The 17,515-nt window shown below is 40.0% G+C and overlaps 1 protein-coding gene across 1 annotated transcript; it reads right to left on the bottom strand.

The window, feature by feature from the left end:
* Positions 1-614: 614 nt before the first annotated feature.
* On the bottom strand, positions 615-17,171 carry appbp2 (amyloid beta precursor protein (cytoplasmic tail) binding protein 2). The gene is made up of 13 exons (XM_042414343.1): positions 16,755-17,171; positions 11,376-11,464; positions 9,451-9,602; positions 7,961-8,084; positions 6,954-7,122; positions 6,744-6,833; positions 6,523-6,590; positions 6,330-6,435; positions 6,094-6,218; positions 5,508-5,593; positions 5,054-5,244; positions 3,986-4,151; positions 615-2,862 (listed from the first exon to the last, which is right to left on the bottom strand). The coding sequence occupies exons 1-13, from the start codon at positions 16,890-16,892 to the stop codon at positions 2,600-2,602; spliced, it is 1,767 nt and encodes a 588-aa protein (XP_042270277.1). The 5' UTR covers positions 16,893-17,171; the 3' UTR covers positions 615-2,599.
* Between the last annotated feature and the right edge of the window lie 344 nt (positions 17,172-17,515).

Genomic DNA, 17,515 nt, shown 5'->3' with positions numbered 1-17,515 from the left:
CAGAGCTAGACTGATAATCAGCCAGGCCGGTATATTGTCCGATACTAGCATATTGTAGATATATTGATATTAGCATACATATACAGATGAGTGACAAATTAAAAGAAAAACTGCTCCAGGTGTGAATGCTTGACCTACAGTGAGGGGATCTGGTGGCTCTGTTATACTTTGGGGGCATTCTGCTGGCATGGTTTGGGTCCACTTGTCTCCTTAGAGGGAAGAGTCACTGCAAATCAATACAAAGGTGTTCTGAGTGATCACCTTTATCCTATGATGAAACATCTCTATCCTGATGGGAGTGGTCTCTTCCAGGGTGACAATGCCCCAATTCACAGGGCATGAGGGGTCACTGAATGATTTGATGAGTATGAAGATGATGTGAATCATATGCTATGGGAGATTTTGGACCGACATGTTAGACAGCGCTCTCTACCACCATCATCAAAACACCAAATGAGGGAATATGTTTTTGAAGAATGGTGTTCATCCTTCCAGTAGAGTTCAGAGACTGTAGAATCAATGCTATGTTGATTTTTCCTTTGTCACCCGTCTGTATATATCCCGGCTTGTAAATGACAGGCGACTGCAGTACAGAAAACAGTTTGTCCACCAGAGAGCGCTGACAAGTTTATTTTTCAACTGCATAACGTTCCACTTAGTACATATCTTGGTCACAGTTTGTTTAATAGCCACTTTAATAACCAGGGATCTTTTAAAAATGTTTTGTGTGTTAACATGGAAAAATAAATCTGATATATTACAATCAATATCAGCTTCATATAATCCAGTATTGCTCTGTTTGTAGTCACAAGCAAATAGGAACCACTGCACTGGAGGTGAGTGAGGAAAATGTATTTTTAGTAATTTGGGTGAACTGATTTTTTATGCGTGGCCCAGAAGCTTAAGTGCTGCATGTAGACCTGCATCCAAGTGAGCATACCTGCATCGAAATAGTAAAAAGACATGTCGTTAGTTGTTTTTAGGGTTATTTTCTTGTTTCTCCATTTTGATTGAAGGTCAGCACCCAGACAAACAAGACAGTTCAGCTCTTTAGTGACACTGTTGATGAGAAATTGAACAGAAACAGTCTTTATGAAGGAGACCGATGGGAAAATATGGTCCAGTAAAAAAAAAAACATATCTGGAACTTTGTTTTAATGGGATATCTGACAGGATGGAGTGGAGAGGAAAGGCTAAATGCACAGGTAAACAGGCTGGCAACACACACACACACACACACACACACACACACACACACACACACACACACACACACACAAATACACAATATTGGTCCCCATTGTAGTGCCCTTAAGGGTTATCAGTTTATTTAGCACTTAGAAGTATGGGTCCGTCTACAGACAGATAACTGCAAGCTGGTGTAAGGCTGGTAGTCATCAGAGGAGCACTTAGGCACCCGGAGCTCTATCTGTGTATAGTCACACACACACGCACACACACACAAAGCCACACCTTTAGCTTAACAAATAAAGGCAGGCTTATACAGACCTCTGTACATGTAGCATCTTCCTCTTTCCTCCTATCCATGTCCTTTGTTTTAAAGTCATAGTGTTCCTTCAGAATTAATGGCTCACTCAGTAAGAAAGCATAAACAAAAGGGCTACATAAACATACACTTTTGCATATAAATTATTGGCATTTTAATGATGCTATGTCAGTACTAAGCTGGAAAAAAAAAGATAAAATAAACTGAAACAAGACCTGTGAAGCCTGTTATGTGTGTAACAATATACCCACTGGTTCAACACATTCCACTGTTTGTAATCTCTCTCCACCAAGCAGTTCAAAACAGGAGTTTACTAATGTCTTCTTTAGGGTCCACTTTCATTCCTTTGCAAAGAAAAAAAACAAAAAATAAGAAGCCTTCAACTGAAACTTAAGTGTACAATCTGCTGTATTATTTTACTGTACAAGTGTCAAAAATATCGGACATTTTCCATCTCTGATCCAAGTGATGATGCTGATGGATGTGGGTTTTTTTTTTTTTTCCACAGATGTGTGGGGTCCAGATCCTGTCAAAGTACAAAGCCCTGGTGAACATGGATTGATCTGTGATGAGTCTCATGGCTGGTTCAAATACAAAATCAAAAAATGTTCTCCGATTCCAAACTGAAAAGAAAAAGGCGAGCGAGACAAGAGAAGAAGAGAGGTCGTTTGTCATCCTTACAGGACGTTTGAGGTTTTTTTTTTTTTTTCTTGTTTCTTCCCCCCCCCTCAGTCGTTTGTCCTCTTTCTCTTGGAGAAATGCAACAGTCTGCTCTGTGGGGTGAAGCTGCATCCAGTCTGGAGTCGCAACTTGGTGGTTTTTGTGGGTGTCAATGAGGTTTGATAACGGTGTCTTCTCTATTTTTTTTTTTTTTTTTTTAAATTCCACAACTAAATGTGTGTATGTCTGTGTGTGTACTGGCAGCTTCAGTGACTGTAAAGCCGACTGACTTTGCCGGTGATGCTTGAATTTACTGTGTATTACTAATTAAGTGTGTGTGCAACTGAAGCATCACATTTGGGCTTATTTCGTGTCCTCGCCAGGCTAAAGCCCACGTGTCTCTTTTTTTTTTCTCTCTCTTCCCTCATAAAATCAGCCAAGACAGGGGCGGGTGGGGCCCAGGCTCTGAGCCAATAGGAAAGCTTGTACCACCTCCTGGGTCTGCTGGGGAGTAGTGTTGACGTCCTCTAAGGCGTCTGCCACAGCAAACTGCCGGTCCCTCAGCCGGTTCCAGTTGGACAGTACGTTGTGGTATTCAAACACCTTCTCGTAGTTACCCACTGAGTTGTAGAGCTTGATCAGGCCTCGGTAGTCGTACTCCAGCCCACTGTAGCCCTCTCCAAACAGCTTCTTACCTGTGAGGACAAAGGAAACAGTTATTTATTTGTAATCATTCCATACTAAGTACAAGCTAATTAGGATGCTCTTGGGTAATTTGGCTATTAAATCTTGAACTGAAATTAGGTGTTTGAGGCTGTATCAACAAGAAAGAGAGGCACATCAAATCAGTTTGACTCATAACCCACAAGTGACCACAGGCCTCAATCATAAAGTGAGATTAGCGAGCTAGTCACCCATCTTTGAGCTTAACCCGGGTTTTTCCAATATCGAAAATCAGATTCACTTTTAACTGGGGTAAATCACAATAGTAACCTATTCTCAATGGCTAACGTGCTCTGAATCAGATTCAGTTCATAGGATCAGATCTGAAGACGTAACTAGGCTGCTAATTGAACAGCACACTGGAAAAATGGAGTCATCAATTCTACAGCTGAGGATCTTGGCATGGACAAAAGTACTGCATTCATAATAATTCACATTAACATGAGGAATATGCTTTTTTTTTTGCACTTGCATGACATTTATGTCAATATCATTTTAGACTTAATGAGATGAAGACTGTAAATAAAAATTATGCTTACTGTAGGCTTTTTATTAGAAATAAAACATTTGCACACTCCCAGTAAATAATAAATGGAAGACTTGGTCAGATAGACCTGATGAAGCAGAGAGGATTGGCTGTGGCTTTGGCAGCATAGCTTGACTCAGGCTGACTTTGCTTTTGCTTATTTAAAACCACAGCCGTACTTATAATATTTGCATATTATTTGTACCATTTTTATCTTCCTCTCTATTCTGACTCAGTGATTATGTTGTATATCTGTTAGCTAATTTCCTCTTTGGTATTCCATTCAAGATCTGATCTTGCATCAGAAGTGGACTGGTAAACCCACAGTAAACCAAGCCAGTTGATAACCAGTTTTGTGATACCAGTTAAACAGAATCACCGAGGTTAGGCTCGGTGACGTGAGGTAAATGAGAGACCCTGACTGAGCTGAACTTGCTTCATGATGCAGGACTTGTATATGTTAATGTTCGTCTTGATTCAGATGCAGCTTCGGTTTTTTAAAGCACACTGCGAGATAAACAGTGACATTCTGCACGAGTGACCCCGTCCGTCCCTTCCCCGTGTCTGACCGATAGCGATGGAGCGCAGGTAGAGCCTCTCTGCATCTTCATACTGGTTCATGTCGTAGTTGTAGAGGGAGGCCAGGTGACCCACGGACAGAGCCACCTCATAGTCCTCGTGGCCCAGAAGCTGCTCCTTAATCTGGATGGCTTTGATGTGCATCTCCTCTGCCTCCTAGTTGCAGGATCACACAAACACACACGCAAACATTGAGACACAGATCACACACAAAGGCAACATTTTCTAACACACATTTTAGTTTCTTGGGCTTGTCCAATGAGCAAAACATTTGGTCGATTTTCCACTGGATAGGTTTAATCGCAGTCAGCAGTGTGGGCTTGTGTTAATCCCTGTGAATGTCAACACTTGTTACGTTACGCTCTGAGATGAGTTATGATGCCTGTTGGGTCTCCACACTTAACTACTTATTTCCAAATACATCTTGAATGATGACTAAAGAGACTAATGAGTTACTCTCTGTGGAGGTCTGATTAAAAACATGTCTCTTATTAACTGCAAGATGTTAGATATTTCCATGACACATCTGTAGCTATTTTTCACTTTAAATAGGGACCAAAATTCAGCCTATCACTGCAACAGTAACTTCATATCACAGCTGAATAAGACTTCAGTCATGTGAGCCTGCTACTCTGCTGCATTTAGCTTTGCCAGATACAATGTAGCCTGATCAGCTAATAAGAGCCATGAAGGCTACGTCATCAGTATTATTAGCACTAGGATCTACTTTAAAGGCAATTGCAAAGACTAGTGTGAAGCACTTTATGTGCAGCTACTAACTCTGTTGTAAGCTACAATAACATTAGTGCAAAGAAAAAGAAAGTGCAAGAGGTTGTTTTGGTTTTTTGGAAGTGGTGGGTGTTGGGAGCGGGGGCGTATTGTTATGTTGGACTTGTCCCTTGCCAGTGATGCTTGAAATGACAAGTGAAAATGTAGAGGTCACAGCAGGTCATCATAAGTGTTTGAGCTGTATTACAAGTTACGTTGTAGCCGTGTGATCAGATCAGATGTTATAGTATTTATTTCATCTAGTCAAAACAAATTCTATCTCCATAAACCTTGAACTTCCTCATGGACTGGTAGAGTCGTCCTAGGTTGCCGTAGTGTTTGGCTGTCTGGACGTTGAACTCTCCGAAGGCCTTCTTGGCCAGCTGCAGTGAGGAGAGGTGTAGGTCATGAGCCTCCTGGAGAAGGCGCTCTTCTGTCTCTTTATTGTGGCAGTCGATCGCAATTTCCTCCAAAATCAGGGCTGATGTAAAAAACACACATTAGAATTCTTTCAACATTTTGAAAGTGGAGCCACAGCACTGTGTCATTTGTTGGTGCCAAACGTGAAATTCTCCTGGAAGTTACAGTCCATACCAGTCCTTGCATCACTTTACTATTATCTTCTCAAAGAGGTATCATATAGCTGCTAACAGATGCCAGTCTAAAAAAAAAACTCTAACAGGGTGCCAGTGTAACTTACACACAATGGGCAGAAGGCCAGTGTCTCCAGGAAACATGCCTTACCTTTGACTCTCTTGGAGGAGGCCAGCAGCAGATGGTCCTCAGGCAGAATGTGAGTTATGATGTCTATGGCACGTTCTGCATGGAATCTGAGGGACAGACACAGCAGCTGACCCAAACATTTCATGCAACTCAGACTTGGCAAGAAAAGCTATTCTATTCAGGACAAACACTTCCGAGAATGAGAAGCGATTCTCTTGAATAAAGTTGTTTTGAAGCTTTGCTGCTCATACATTGCAAAAGTGAATCTGGATAACAGAGGTCACAGAATTACTCAATTTTGAATCAGTCCCTTTGTGTACAGAGAGGACTATCACTGGATTAGTTAAAAATACAAACAGCTTTCATTGAGCCTCTTGGTACCTTTAGATCACTGTGTCTAAAATGATCTATTCTTTTTTATGTACAATATGAAATGGCACACACTCATAGCATGCAGCCAGCAGAAAAGCCAGTAAAGCGAGTAACAGAAAACACCATAACAGTATGAGTCATGGTCTTGTGCTTCATCTACAAGAGAGCTCATGTCTAATGTAATTAGCCGGCTGACTAGGAATAGTCCCGGCTTTGTAAGATTCATTGTACTCACAGAGCGTTGTCAAATTTCCCAGAGCTGTACTGGTGCACATATGAGGAGTAGGCCAGGTCTTCATGGGCTGTGGCGACGTGGATGTTCTTCCCCCCGAACACAGACTGTCGGATGTCCAGCGCTGTCTAGGATTTGAACAGAATGAAGGGACATCATTGCCACACTAGTTTTCAGCAACAAATAGCCCATGAAAAAAAATAAGCACACACTTGTGTTGTGTTGTATTGTTGCCTTACCTGGTAAATAGCAACTGATTGGCATATGTTGTCTACATTTAATAAGTAAAATCCATAATCTAGCAGTGTGTCAGAGTATTTGGGGTGCTTGTGTCCAAAGTGTTCTCTGTAAAGACACAAAACAAGCCATCAGAAACATTTAAAGAGAACAAATAATAATAATGTAGAGTCCTTATAAGACACAGCAGGTTACCTTGCTAGAAACACTGCATGTTTGATCAGCTGCTCTGCTTTTCTGAACTCTCTCTTCACCACGCAGGCCTGTGGCAGACAGACAAAGTCAGACTTCACACACTGGGTTTCACTTATCAAAAGCTCAATGGATTTTCTTTCATACAATAAAATGCTCTTCTGTAGTGGTGTAGATACATTCTGTCTGCGCAAACATGCTGTAATATCATGAACATTGTTAACCTTGGAGGCTTGCCGGAGGACATCAACCACTACTTTAACAGGTAGCCCTGGAGTAATTTCCTTCATAGCCTCTATACACCACCTGTATGCCTGGAAGACATTGAAAAAATGCAGAGATAAAGATATGAGTTAGAAATGTCTCAACAATAGAACCACACTGTAAAATAAACATGTCATTATTTTCTAAGAAACATTGGTGATGAACTGTACCTCATCATAGTGGCTTTTGGCGAAGAGCAAGGCACAGAGCTCGCCGTACAGCGCTGCCTTGTTGGCCTGGTGGCCATGTTTGGCTAATTTGTCCATATAAGACTGAGCAAGCTTGAAGGTCTCCTCCCCCAGGTGGTACTTACAATTACCGTTACGGACATGAAGCAGCCTGCGGAGACGAGAGGGGACAACTTTAACAACAATCTCAGTTTGTTCAGTCCAATTTAGTTACTGGATGTAGACATACATATAAGCATAAAACAAGATTTCAAAGACCAACAACATGATTCAATTTAAACAAAGGTTGGTGCGTTCATCTTTCATAAGGCTGCAGCACTTCTTCATTTGTCAACCTATTGATGAGATCAACCTTTCCTGAGCTTATTTTTTGTTGTTGTGCCGGAGTGGCAAGTGCAGCTCTACAGGTCAAAGGCACATTAATTAATAAGACATGACTGAGTGCTGCATCATTTGCACTGACAAACTTAACAAATCCAATATCTCATATCTTCAAAGTTTACTACAATTCAAGTTAAGACACTCAGCGTATTGCCAAAGTGAACTAATTTACACGTTCTACACAAAGGGAGTCTAAAGTAGAGCTGTAACGATTAATTGATTAGTTTTCAACTATTACATTAATCACCAACTATTTTAATGATCGATATATCAGTTTGAGTCATTTTTTAAGAAGACGAAAAGTCAGAATTCTCTGATTCCAGCTTCTTAAATGTGAATATTTTCTGGTTTCTTTAGTCCTCTATGACATTAAACTGAATATCTTTAGTTAGTGGACAAAACAAGACATTAGAGGATGACATCTTGGACTTTGGAAAACAATGATAGATGTTTTTCATCATTTTCAGATATTTTATAGACCAAACAACTAATAGACAGATAAATCAATAATAAATAATAATAAATATTTGTTAGTTGCAGCCCTAGTCTAACTAATTCTTGGTAAATATAAACCACATACAGACTGTCCGCAGCTTTTTGCGACTGACCTGACACAGCATTCCACAGCCCGGAAGCAGTGGAGGACCTCGCTGTGCAGTGTGCAGAGCTGCAGGCACGACAGAAACACTTTCTCAGCATCTCCATACCAGCCAGCGTCAGACAAGAAGCCCCCTAGAAGGAAAACATGATATCACTTGAACAGTCTCGCCATCAGCAGGGAGGTGGATTCAGCATCACCCGTGGTAACTGGTGCTCAAAACATATTATGCAAAACAACACTCATAGTGCGAACTATGTGAGGGGGCAACACATCTTACAGTGTCTAATCTGCCAGATATTTGTTAAAGGAAGAGACACTCATCTCTAGAACTCTAACATCGAACAGACTATAAGCATGGTTACATTAGAAACCGGAGCACATCCGGTGCTTCACTTCCATGATAACGCAGCTTTAAAATATGTGCTACAGGCTCATCTTGTGAGAGAGAGTCAACTCATTTTTCACAAACAGTAACTGTCATGGCTTGCTAGCCAGCCAACTTACTGCTTAACAAGCATCCATCACAGTCTAAAGATGTAGTAAATCTCTCTAGATGCTGTGCTGACTTTAGAAACAGATTGAAAAAAAAGCTTTTCCTTGTGTAACTTGCCCGCATAAACCTGAATGCAAGTGAATATTTTTAATATTTTCATCATCATCAGTTATATCTTGTGGCAGCAAAAAAAATTGTCTACCTAAGTGGAACACTGCTGTTGTTGCTTGTGGGTGTAGCTGAGGAGCTGAGCTATGGCTTGTTTGTAGTAGAGGTTATGGTTATACTGAAATATATTAACTTACTATTTTATATTTAGGGCCTTATTTTAATCATACAAGCCAAATAACAGGAACAAAGTGTAAGGTCACTGGCGCACAGATTGGTTGTGGTGATTGATAAATATGCTGTCACCCAGTCTCATCACTGGTCTCATAGCTCTGGAACAAAATGAGCTCAGTGAAGTATTACGACAACAGCTCAACAAATTGAGAGACTCTCCTCTAGGAAATCACATTTTTGGAAGGTACAGAGTGGCACGACATGAGCATGTGTTGATTTGTTAACAGTTAAAAAGAAAAAAAAATAATACCAAGAATAGTTTAATGAAGCCATTTTTATGATTGCCTCAATCCAACGCTGTCTCTCACAGAAACCATAATTGGTTATGCCTGTTATTTAGTAGCTGCCTGTCATTTGCATGTGATTTAATTAAAGTAAACAGTCGTGTGTAATGAGACTTCTTTCTGGAGCTGCACTTCTCAAATCAGAGGCTGCACATTTATCAACATATCTGTCCCATAAGTCATTGTGCCACCACAAAAGTCGGACCCGTAATACAAAACGACAATGAATTCAGCCTATCTCTGAATGCTGATGTATTTTTCCTATCAGCCAACCCTATGATAACATCATTCACTCATGGTTCTCAGTATCACACCGCCTATCACCAAGTGTCTGTTGGAAACCTTTCCTCCCCTCCCTTCCCCTCCCCCACCATTTACCCAGCACAAAGCCAAACTGGATGGCCTTCTCTTTGACATGAGCGTCAGACTCTGCGATGTAGGAGCAGCGGCGGCTGAAAGAGTTTGCCAGAACTGAGGCCACTTTCACACCATGGTCCATCAGGGCCTGGAAGCAGTGGTGAAGGAGATGTCTGTGGTAGGGAGGACGCAGGAATGGAACATGTTAGTAGACTGGTAAATAGTGACTAATCTATTGTTTGTCATCATGAACATCTGGCCAAACAGTTACCGACAATGCTGATGACTACTGCTATTGTATTCACATGGAGTCTATCAATGCAGGCTGAAAGCAACAACATACAGCACAAAGATAACATTATAGACAGAACATCAATAATGTACCTTAACCTAAAGGCTTCTGTAGTTTGAACAGGGTTCAACTTTTACCAAGGTTACATTCATCTACTTTAACAAAACTACACAATGGATCACATACAACTTGTATTAACATATTTGTTCTTAAGTGGCACACATGAATATATAACTAAAATAACCATTAAATTACATTCATATTCTGTCCACCATATCACCATCAAGGCTTGCCAATTTACTGAGAAGTTTTTTTTTTGATTTTTATTGGCACAGCAGCTTTTCAGTTGTATACAGTGAACTCTCTCTCCAGCAGCTGCCTCCGGGCCTTCATGCAGGTGAACATCCTCTGTTGCACCAATACTGTAACTTCATCTGCTGTATAACAGTCTCTCACTCATCTCCCTGAATGGACCGCTTTGCTTTCGTTTTTTTAGTATGTAACTTCATGTCAAATCATTTCCTCTTCTGCCACAGTCCGACTCTGCTCTGATGACTTGGCATGACATTAGCAGCCGTACTATTAACATTTTCAAATTTTAAAAAAAGAAGTTTGTGTTATATATATATATATATATATATATATATATATATATATATATATATATATATATATGAAATGGGACTACTGAAAACAAAATATTTATTGTGTTCAGGTTTTACCACTTGATGATAATTTCTATTTCTGAATGGCAGCAGCTACAGTTTGCCAGGATCTCACCTGTCACTCAGTGCGCTGTAGCACATTGCACAGAGCAAAGGAGACAAAGCCGCACTAACTGGCTCCTTTAAGATAGCCTCGAGTTTGTTTAACAGCCAATCAAAGCAGTTTATGTAACTTTTGTCACACAACTATGCTGTCATGAGTAGAAAAAGTTCAAAAACTGCCATCATTCTCAAAGATAGCTGCTCCTTGGCCTGCCCTACTTTCTCTGTAAGCCGATAAGTACACAAACAAAGATGCAAATTCAGCCCTAAACAAACTGCTAGCACCTGACTTTCCTCTAGATGTGAAGTTAAGTAACATATTTCTCAAGGTCAACATTCACCTTGAGAAATATGTTACAGGCCCTGATCAGCCTACATGACAAATTGTAGTTCCTCTTCTCGACTGTCACTCAGATAAAACCTGGCATCAGGACATCAGTGCTGACACACTGAACTTTGTCTACACTTTTCTTCAAACAGAACTGACTAAATCATTGAACTATAGTGGAATCATGTCAGTGCTGTCCTGCCATCATCACAGGTTCTCTATATGGCATTTTTATGCTGCTGTTTTGTTCTTTTTCTACTGCTGTGTTTTGTTGCCTCTGCATTTGTATGTATGATTTAACATATACCCTGCTTGAGTTGTCTGCCAGCTGTCTGTGTGCACACAGGTGAATCTGACTTGGAACACTTACATTAACAAGCCACTATCCAACCCCTCCTCTATCCAATGAATGCAGTTTTCAGCACACACAGTCTGAACTAGCCCTGATAATCATCTGTTTCAGGGACCTGACTCTCCAGGACCACTTTGTCTGCCTACTGATGGGTCAATGTGGATGGTGTGAGGTTTCAGGGACGGCTTAGTCCCATTATGTTCTTACCTTTTGTCTGAAGCCCGCAGCACTTTAGCAAACACCTCCAGCTCACAGAACTCCCCTCCCAGCTGGCAGAGCCGACCCTGCTGGTAAAGCTGAGACACACACAAAGAGATGGAAGGGGGGAGGATAACGTGAGCATGGAGAATCACTGAGAATAATACAGATGTCAACTCTTCAATTAGGAGCACAATATTGACTCTACTGGTGAAAACTGATCTGATTAATAACGTGCAGGTGTGTAGCTACGATGGTGGAGTTTCTGTCCTGTTTTCCATCTGACTTTCTGTTACAGTTGTGTTTTAAGTGATGCTTTACAAAAATGTTGTCTGCTGTTCAGGGTTTAAACAAAAACATTTGCTGATGTCTAGCCTGTCATCGAAATGCGCTGAGCTGGAAGTTGGTATATTCACTGGCTCTCCATGATGGGTCTATGGGGGACACTACCAGTCTCAGCTGTGTCTCTTGAACTGTCAGAGTGATAGGAGACTATGTGAGAGGATGGTTTCATCGGTCCAAACCACGGGGAAATAGTTGACCGGTGACACGCTGTTATTTGGTTTGTGCGTGTTTACTCTTCCAAATGACTTTGGACACCAGGGCTTGTAAACTTTAGTCACGCTAACTCACATCTGTTTTAGTAACCTGCCTGTGAGACAAATAATTATTTCTAGTGCTGAAATGACAACTCAACCAACTGAAGAGTCTTTAAGACAACTTGTTGTAAGCCATTGTTTTACCATCATTGTACAATATATGATGTTTGTGCTATCACTTTGTACTCAATGGTGAGTCTGATTAGTCAACTTCATTTTTCTGTGTGCTTAGAAATGCGTCACATGTCTCTATCGTCAACTGGGTGTTTTATAACTCACTTTACCAGTGGTTTAACCATGTTTGATGCCTTCCCTGATGATAGATCTATGGAACCCTCATGCTGTGGCAAGTCTGCAACCTCCCAGGATGCAGACATTGATATTGTTCCTGAGTAGAAATATCTGGGCACTGTGATTGATAACAATCGCTAAAGAAATAAACCGCTGGACCTTTAGACAGATTGAATTATTTTAAGGTGTGCACTGCTCTTGCGACTTTATCTGTATTTTATTGAGTCTGTTCTTACTTACTGTACAGTGGTTTTGGATTGGTTGCCTCAGTCTGGTAAATAAAAAGAGGCTAGTTAAGTCTGGTCAAGGTGGCCAGCGAGGTGATGAGGGTGCAGCAAGGCTAGCTTCAAGATATTTATTATAAAAGCGTTATCAGTAAGACTCAACTGACTCTAAATTGTCCAGATGACTCACTTCATAAAGAGTTTGACCTCTGCTACAGGATGCACAAAATAAATACACTCTCTAGACTCTTTTATATCTGTAGCCACTGAAAGACTTAATTTAATATAGAGATTGGCACAACAGCACTTTATCACCAGGAACTTCATATTATGTGACTCTAGATTAGGTGTTGGTCTTATTTTGATCTTTTTCATGTACAGGACGGTAGTAGTGTTTCTATTTTGGTTTGATCTGCAGCTGTTTTTTATATGTACATTTATTTATAAGTATATATTTTTTATTATCCTTCACTATTGTGACAGTGACAGTGTATCCATGTGACCTGCGTGTTAATGGCTGCTAGCAAACTAAATTTCCTTTGGGATAATTATGAAGTTTAAGAAGCTACATAGACAAAAATGTGATGTCAATGTGTGTGTGTGTGTGTGTGTGTGTGTGTAGGTTTGAACTACAGGGAATTCAGAAGGCTCCTGGTGCCTAGCAGAAGTTCACCTGTGGTATTGCACATTACTTCAGACAATGTATCCTTTACTTTAAGAGTAACAAAAGTAAAAACCTTGAGAATTACATTTGGTGAGTGGTTTCATTCAGTGTGTCATGTTATTGTTTTTTATTTATAATATTAATTAAAGGCAATACAAGCCAAAACATTTAAATCATGAGGAAAAAGCTTAAAAAACCTTCACAACCTAACTCCCAACTCAACAGGGTCAGACAACACTTGACTTTGGTGAGCAGGAGTTCCTATCAGAGATTTGTTTTGTGTTATTAACATATAAATTACACATTAGTATCCAACTGTGCTGCTAGTTTGAAAAAGACTGACAAAATGTGTAAGAAAAAGAGGGATGGCAAGAGCGACAGTAGGACAGTGTGAGAGGGTGATTAGTGTGAAATAGTGTTTATTTTATGTAATGTAACTCCATGTAGCTGTGTGCATGTGATGCGTTTCCTGTCTGAAAGAGGTCTTTGAAAATGTAGCTAACTCTACCTACCTGCACATTTTGACAAACTCGGCCTCCAAGATGCTTTTTTTTATTCTCAATAATACCTGCTCAGCTGTGTTTAAGCCGAGTGAGAGCTCTTCATGGGCTACTACATACTGCCACAAGCTGGCCTTCCCAGTCTTACACAAAGGACATCAATGCTTATATCACAGCAAAGGCAGCAAAATGGTTGTATTACACATCAGAACTAAATGCATGAAAACCTGAGGTTTGATGCTAAATAGTACATTTCATTTTACTAATCTGCCACTGTTGTCATTTATGCTTCTTGATGAAAACAAGCCTGAGAATAGCAAAATACAGCCTTCTGTAAAAATGGAAGAAAATGCCCCATTACTTTTCCATGTGTTGCCAAGTGAAGACTTTCTGTTCATGTCCCCCCTTAATGACAGTCTGGGTGAAATCTTGTAATAAAGCTGGAAATTTTATCCTATTTTCTTGGGCAGTTCAGCACTCTGAGGGGCAGTTTACATGTTCTGTTTTCATTTGTTTACAGGAGATCATCATTATCATTTTACAAATGGAAATACTGTAATGGTGTTTATTAGTGGTGCAATGGATCATAGTTGATTCATGATCCGTACAGATCGCCCCCCACGGTTCAGGACACATGTGAACCTAACTGCAAAATTTAATGTCTCATTTAAGACAACGTAAACAGACTGATGTAGCTACAAGTCATGGACGGACAGCGTGTCGCTAACAGGGATTTTGAAGAGCAACAACCAAATCAGCATCTAAGGTATCCGTAGTGACATCTGCAGCTATGTTTACCTGCTGTTAAATGTCCTGCAGCTGAGCAGCTAATTAGCTATCTAGCTGCTAACTGACGTAATGTTTGTTTGATGGCTCGGTCAACAAACTAAGCTTCAAGACAAGACTTGTGTTCATGTTTGTAAGTTATCATCAAGTTTAGATGATGTGGACACAGGCTGTTGTTTCATTCACTACCATGTTTAAAGGAAGAAGGTGTCATGCCTCATATTACAATTTAATTTAACAATTGAGCATTGAATATTTTATATATTTTAAGATTTTATTTAAACATTGGACATCTTGAATGTTGTTTTCATTTAAGACCATGGGCAAAAGTTCCATGCTGTAAGTGTTTTACAGAATATATGGAAAATAATGTTTTATTTACCCCCCCCCCTTTTTTTTTTTGCTGATCCGTAAAATGGTCCGATCCGTGCCTCAAATCCGTGATACGATCCGAACTGTGAGTTTTGTGATCTGTTGCACCCCTAGTGTTTATTATTTAACTCTTGTGTTTCTTAAAGGTTTTTCATTTTGCATAATTATGGCATGTACAGACAGACCCTATCAACCCGAAACTTACTCTCTCAGGACATTCTGGTCAAAACACCCTCCGTTGGTAGATAAAACATACACATAGGTAATATGATAAAACCTAGACTCTTTGCAGAGGATTACTTAAAAGCTTTTTTTTTAAAAAAAAAAAAAACGTTAGAAGCCACGGGTAAAATACTAAGGATCAAGGCCATACTGAGGACACAATGTTCACATCCACAAGTGTTTTTTCTGGGAATTTGAGCAGTTCAGCACTCTGAGGACTTCTGTTTACAGGAGATCATCATCAGTGCTTCAACTGGACTTGTGCCCACTGGTATGACATGCTAGTGCTTTTGATTTCTATTTCATGTTTGCTATCTTCTCTTAATGAACATGGGTACACACAATCAGGTAAGAGTCCCTCCTTTCACCTGTGTAAATAAGTGTGAAGAGGAGGCAGAGGTGTGATGCTGCCCTCCAGCTGTCTGGGAGGTGCAACATTTATTTAACCACCTGTTGGAAAATATCATTAATTTTTGGTGTTGCCATCAAAATTCAGTATGTGTGAATAGCACTGTCACAGTCCAGTACCAATGGCAGAGGTTCATAAAGATAATTTAGCATTACGTGGTTAAATGCAAATTCTGTAAACATGATCCAAAGTGGAAGACATTTATAGCATCGCAGACATCACTTTACTCTTACTGTATTTCTATCAATAAAATGAGAATGTGAAGAGACTCAGCTTACTACAGCCGACAGACACCACAGATCGCTGTTTCTGAAGAGACAAAGGCTGGAAGTCACTGATGATAATGTTGCCCTTTTATTAATATTTGTGACATGTTATGGTTATAGTGTTTCAAGACTATAACATTAATATCAGATTCAATATCTTAAACTTAACAGTTTCTATACATTTTGTCACACTTGACATAACTTTTAAACCACCATGTAAGGAAACTCGGAGGCAACCTACTGCTTTTAAATTAATAACCTAATTTACAGAAAATGTAAATTAATAATGAAAACGTGATATCAATTTAAAAACCTGTTTTGATGTCTGATTAGGAACAAACTTTTATCCAACCATAGTGCCAGTGTACATCATCAAAGAACACCATTACTTTTAGTAACATTATACTGTATATGACCATATATATTGACAAGTGCCCTTATATTGACAAGACAGTGTAGTTTTCCTGTGGTCGGAGGAACAAATGCCATATATGAAAGGCGACTCAAGATATCAGAATTTCTAAAATCCTGGCTTGAGCACTGCTTATGGAACAACACTGTTCTGACATCGCTATTTCAATATCTTATAAAGTTAATATATTGCTGTTCTATAGTTGCTCTCGATGGCGAATTGACAACTTGACTGCTCTAAAAGGCTCTTCACACATGTTGCAAGTAGCTATGTTTGCCAATAGGCTAGGTCAAAACAGATTCTTGACAACCTGAACCAACAAAACAATGTTGACTTACATGACAACACTGACACAGTTCATTTACACGGTCATTGATATAATTAGCTGCGAGAACAATGCTAGTTTTTGGCTTCTTATTCAAACATACGTTCATTATACCGCTATACATACTAGCTATATAATTTTTAAAGAAAATATTAGGTAGGGGTAAGTTGGCTAGACCCCCAAACAAGTATTTTTCCCCCTTCAAGAGATAGCATCGGGTTATCGATATTCAGCTAACGTTAGCAGCTGATTGCACAAACACGTACAGTCTGGTAGCTGTCAGATACAGATGGGCCTCCTTTGACTGGTAAATCTTACCTTATAATAGACATCGAACTGTATATTTTCTGGGAGCGAGCGTATGTCCCTTCTTGACCGGCTGTAGTTGTCCACTACAGCCGAGATAGCGGTGTTGTACAGTGTTTCTGGGATCCATTCGAGCTCCACCGCAGCCATGTTGTTTTCCCTCTCCAAAAGAAACCCCAGCAGCTACAGCCCTCCCCGGCTCTCCCTACACTCACTTACTGCGATTAAAGCACGTCCTCCGCGAGTCCTCATATAACACTCGCTTTGCAGTGAGGCTACAAAATACTCGCGCTTTCGCCGAGTTACCGCTACACTTCTAAAACCGCTGTTAAATGTCCATCTTTCTCCTTCATCTCCGATTATTCGTCGACCCTACAGCAGTTCCGTGCCCCCGTCCCGTCCCGACGCACATATTTACTGGCGCTGACGCAATGACGCAATTGTGCAGTCAATGCAAAAAAAAAAAAAGAAAAAAAAAGAAAAGCCTTTTATACTCAAAGAGAAAAGTCATATTTGGTGGGCTTTAGTAACGGTGTTTACTCTTTAACTACTGTGGTTATTAAAGGTTGTCATTTTGCATAATTATGGCACGTACATACCTTGTCAACCTACAACATAAATAAAAGAAATTCTAGGTCAAAAGATTCAAGATTGAAGATTATTGTCACTCCAGTTGGTTATACAAGTACAATCGTGTGAAATATTTTGGCTGGGAGGCTCCATTACAAAAAGCTATATATAAAATACATTTTCATTTATTGTTGACATTGTCA

This window comes from Thunnus maccoyii, chromosome 6 (assembly GCF_910596095.1).
Source record: "Thunnus maccoyii chromosome 6, fThuMac1.1, whole genome shotgun sequence".
Taxonomy (NCBI): domain Eukaryota; kingdom Metazoa; phylum Chordata; class Actinopteri; order Scombriformes; family Scombridae; genus Thunnus; species Thunnus maccoyii.
The sequence above is the reverse complement of the archived record's forward strand: the minus strand, read 5'-3'. Positions and strand labels throughout refer to the sequence as shown.

Bases quoted from the DNA above. Each gene is read 5' to 3' on its own strand.
- appbp2 (XM_042414343.1), bottom strand. From the start codon at position 16,892: ATGGCTGCGGTGGAGCTCGAATGGATCCCAGAAACACTGTACAACACC. The intron at 6,436-6,522 runs GTAACCTGCTGT...GTGTCTTTACAG, and splicing joins CATGCAGTGTTTCTAGCAAG to AGAACACTTTGGACACAAGC. The intron at 6,219-6,329 runs GTAAGGCAACAA...TTCAAATCCTAG, and splicing joins AATCAGTTGCTATTTACCAG to ACAGCGCTGGACATCCGACA.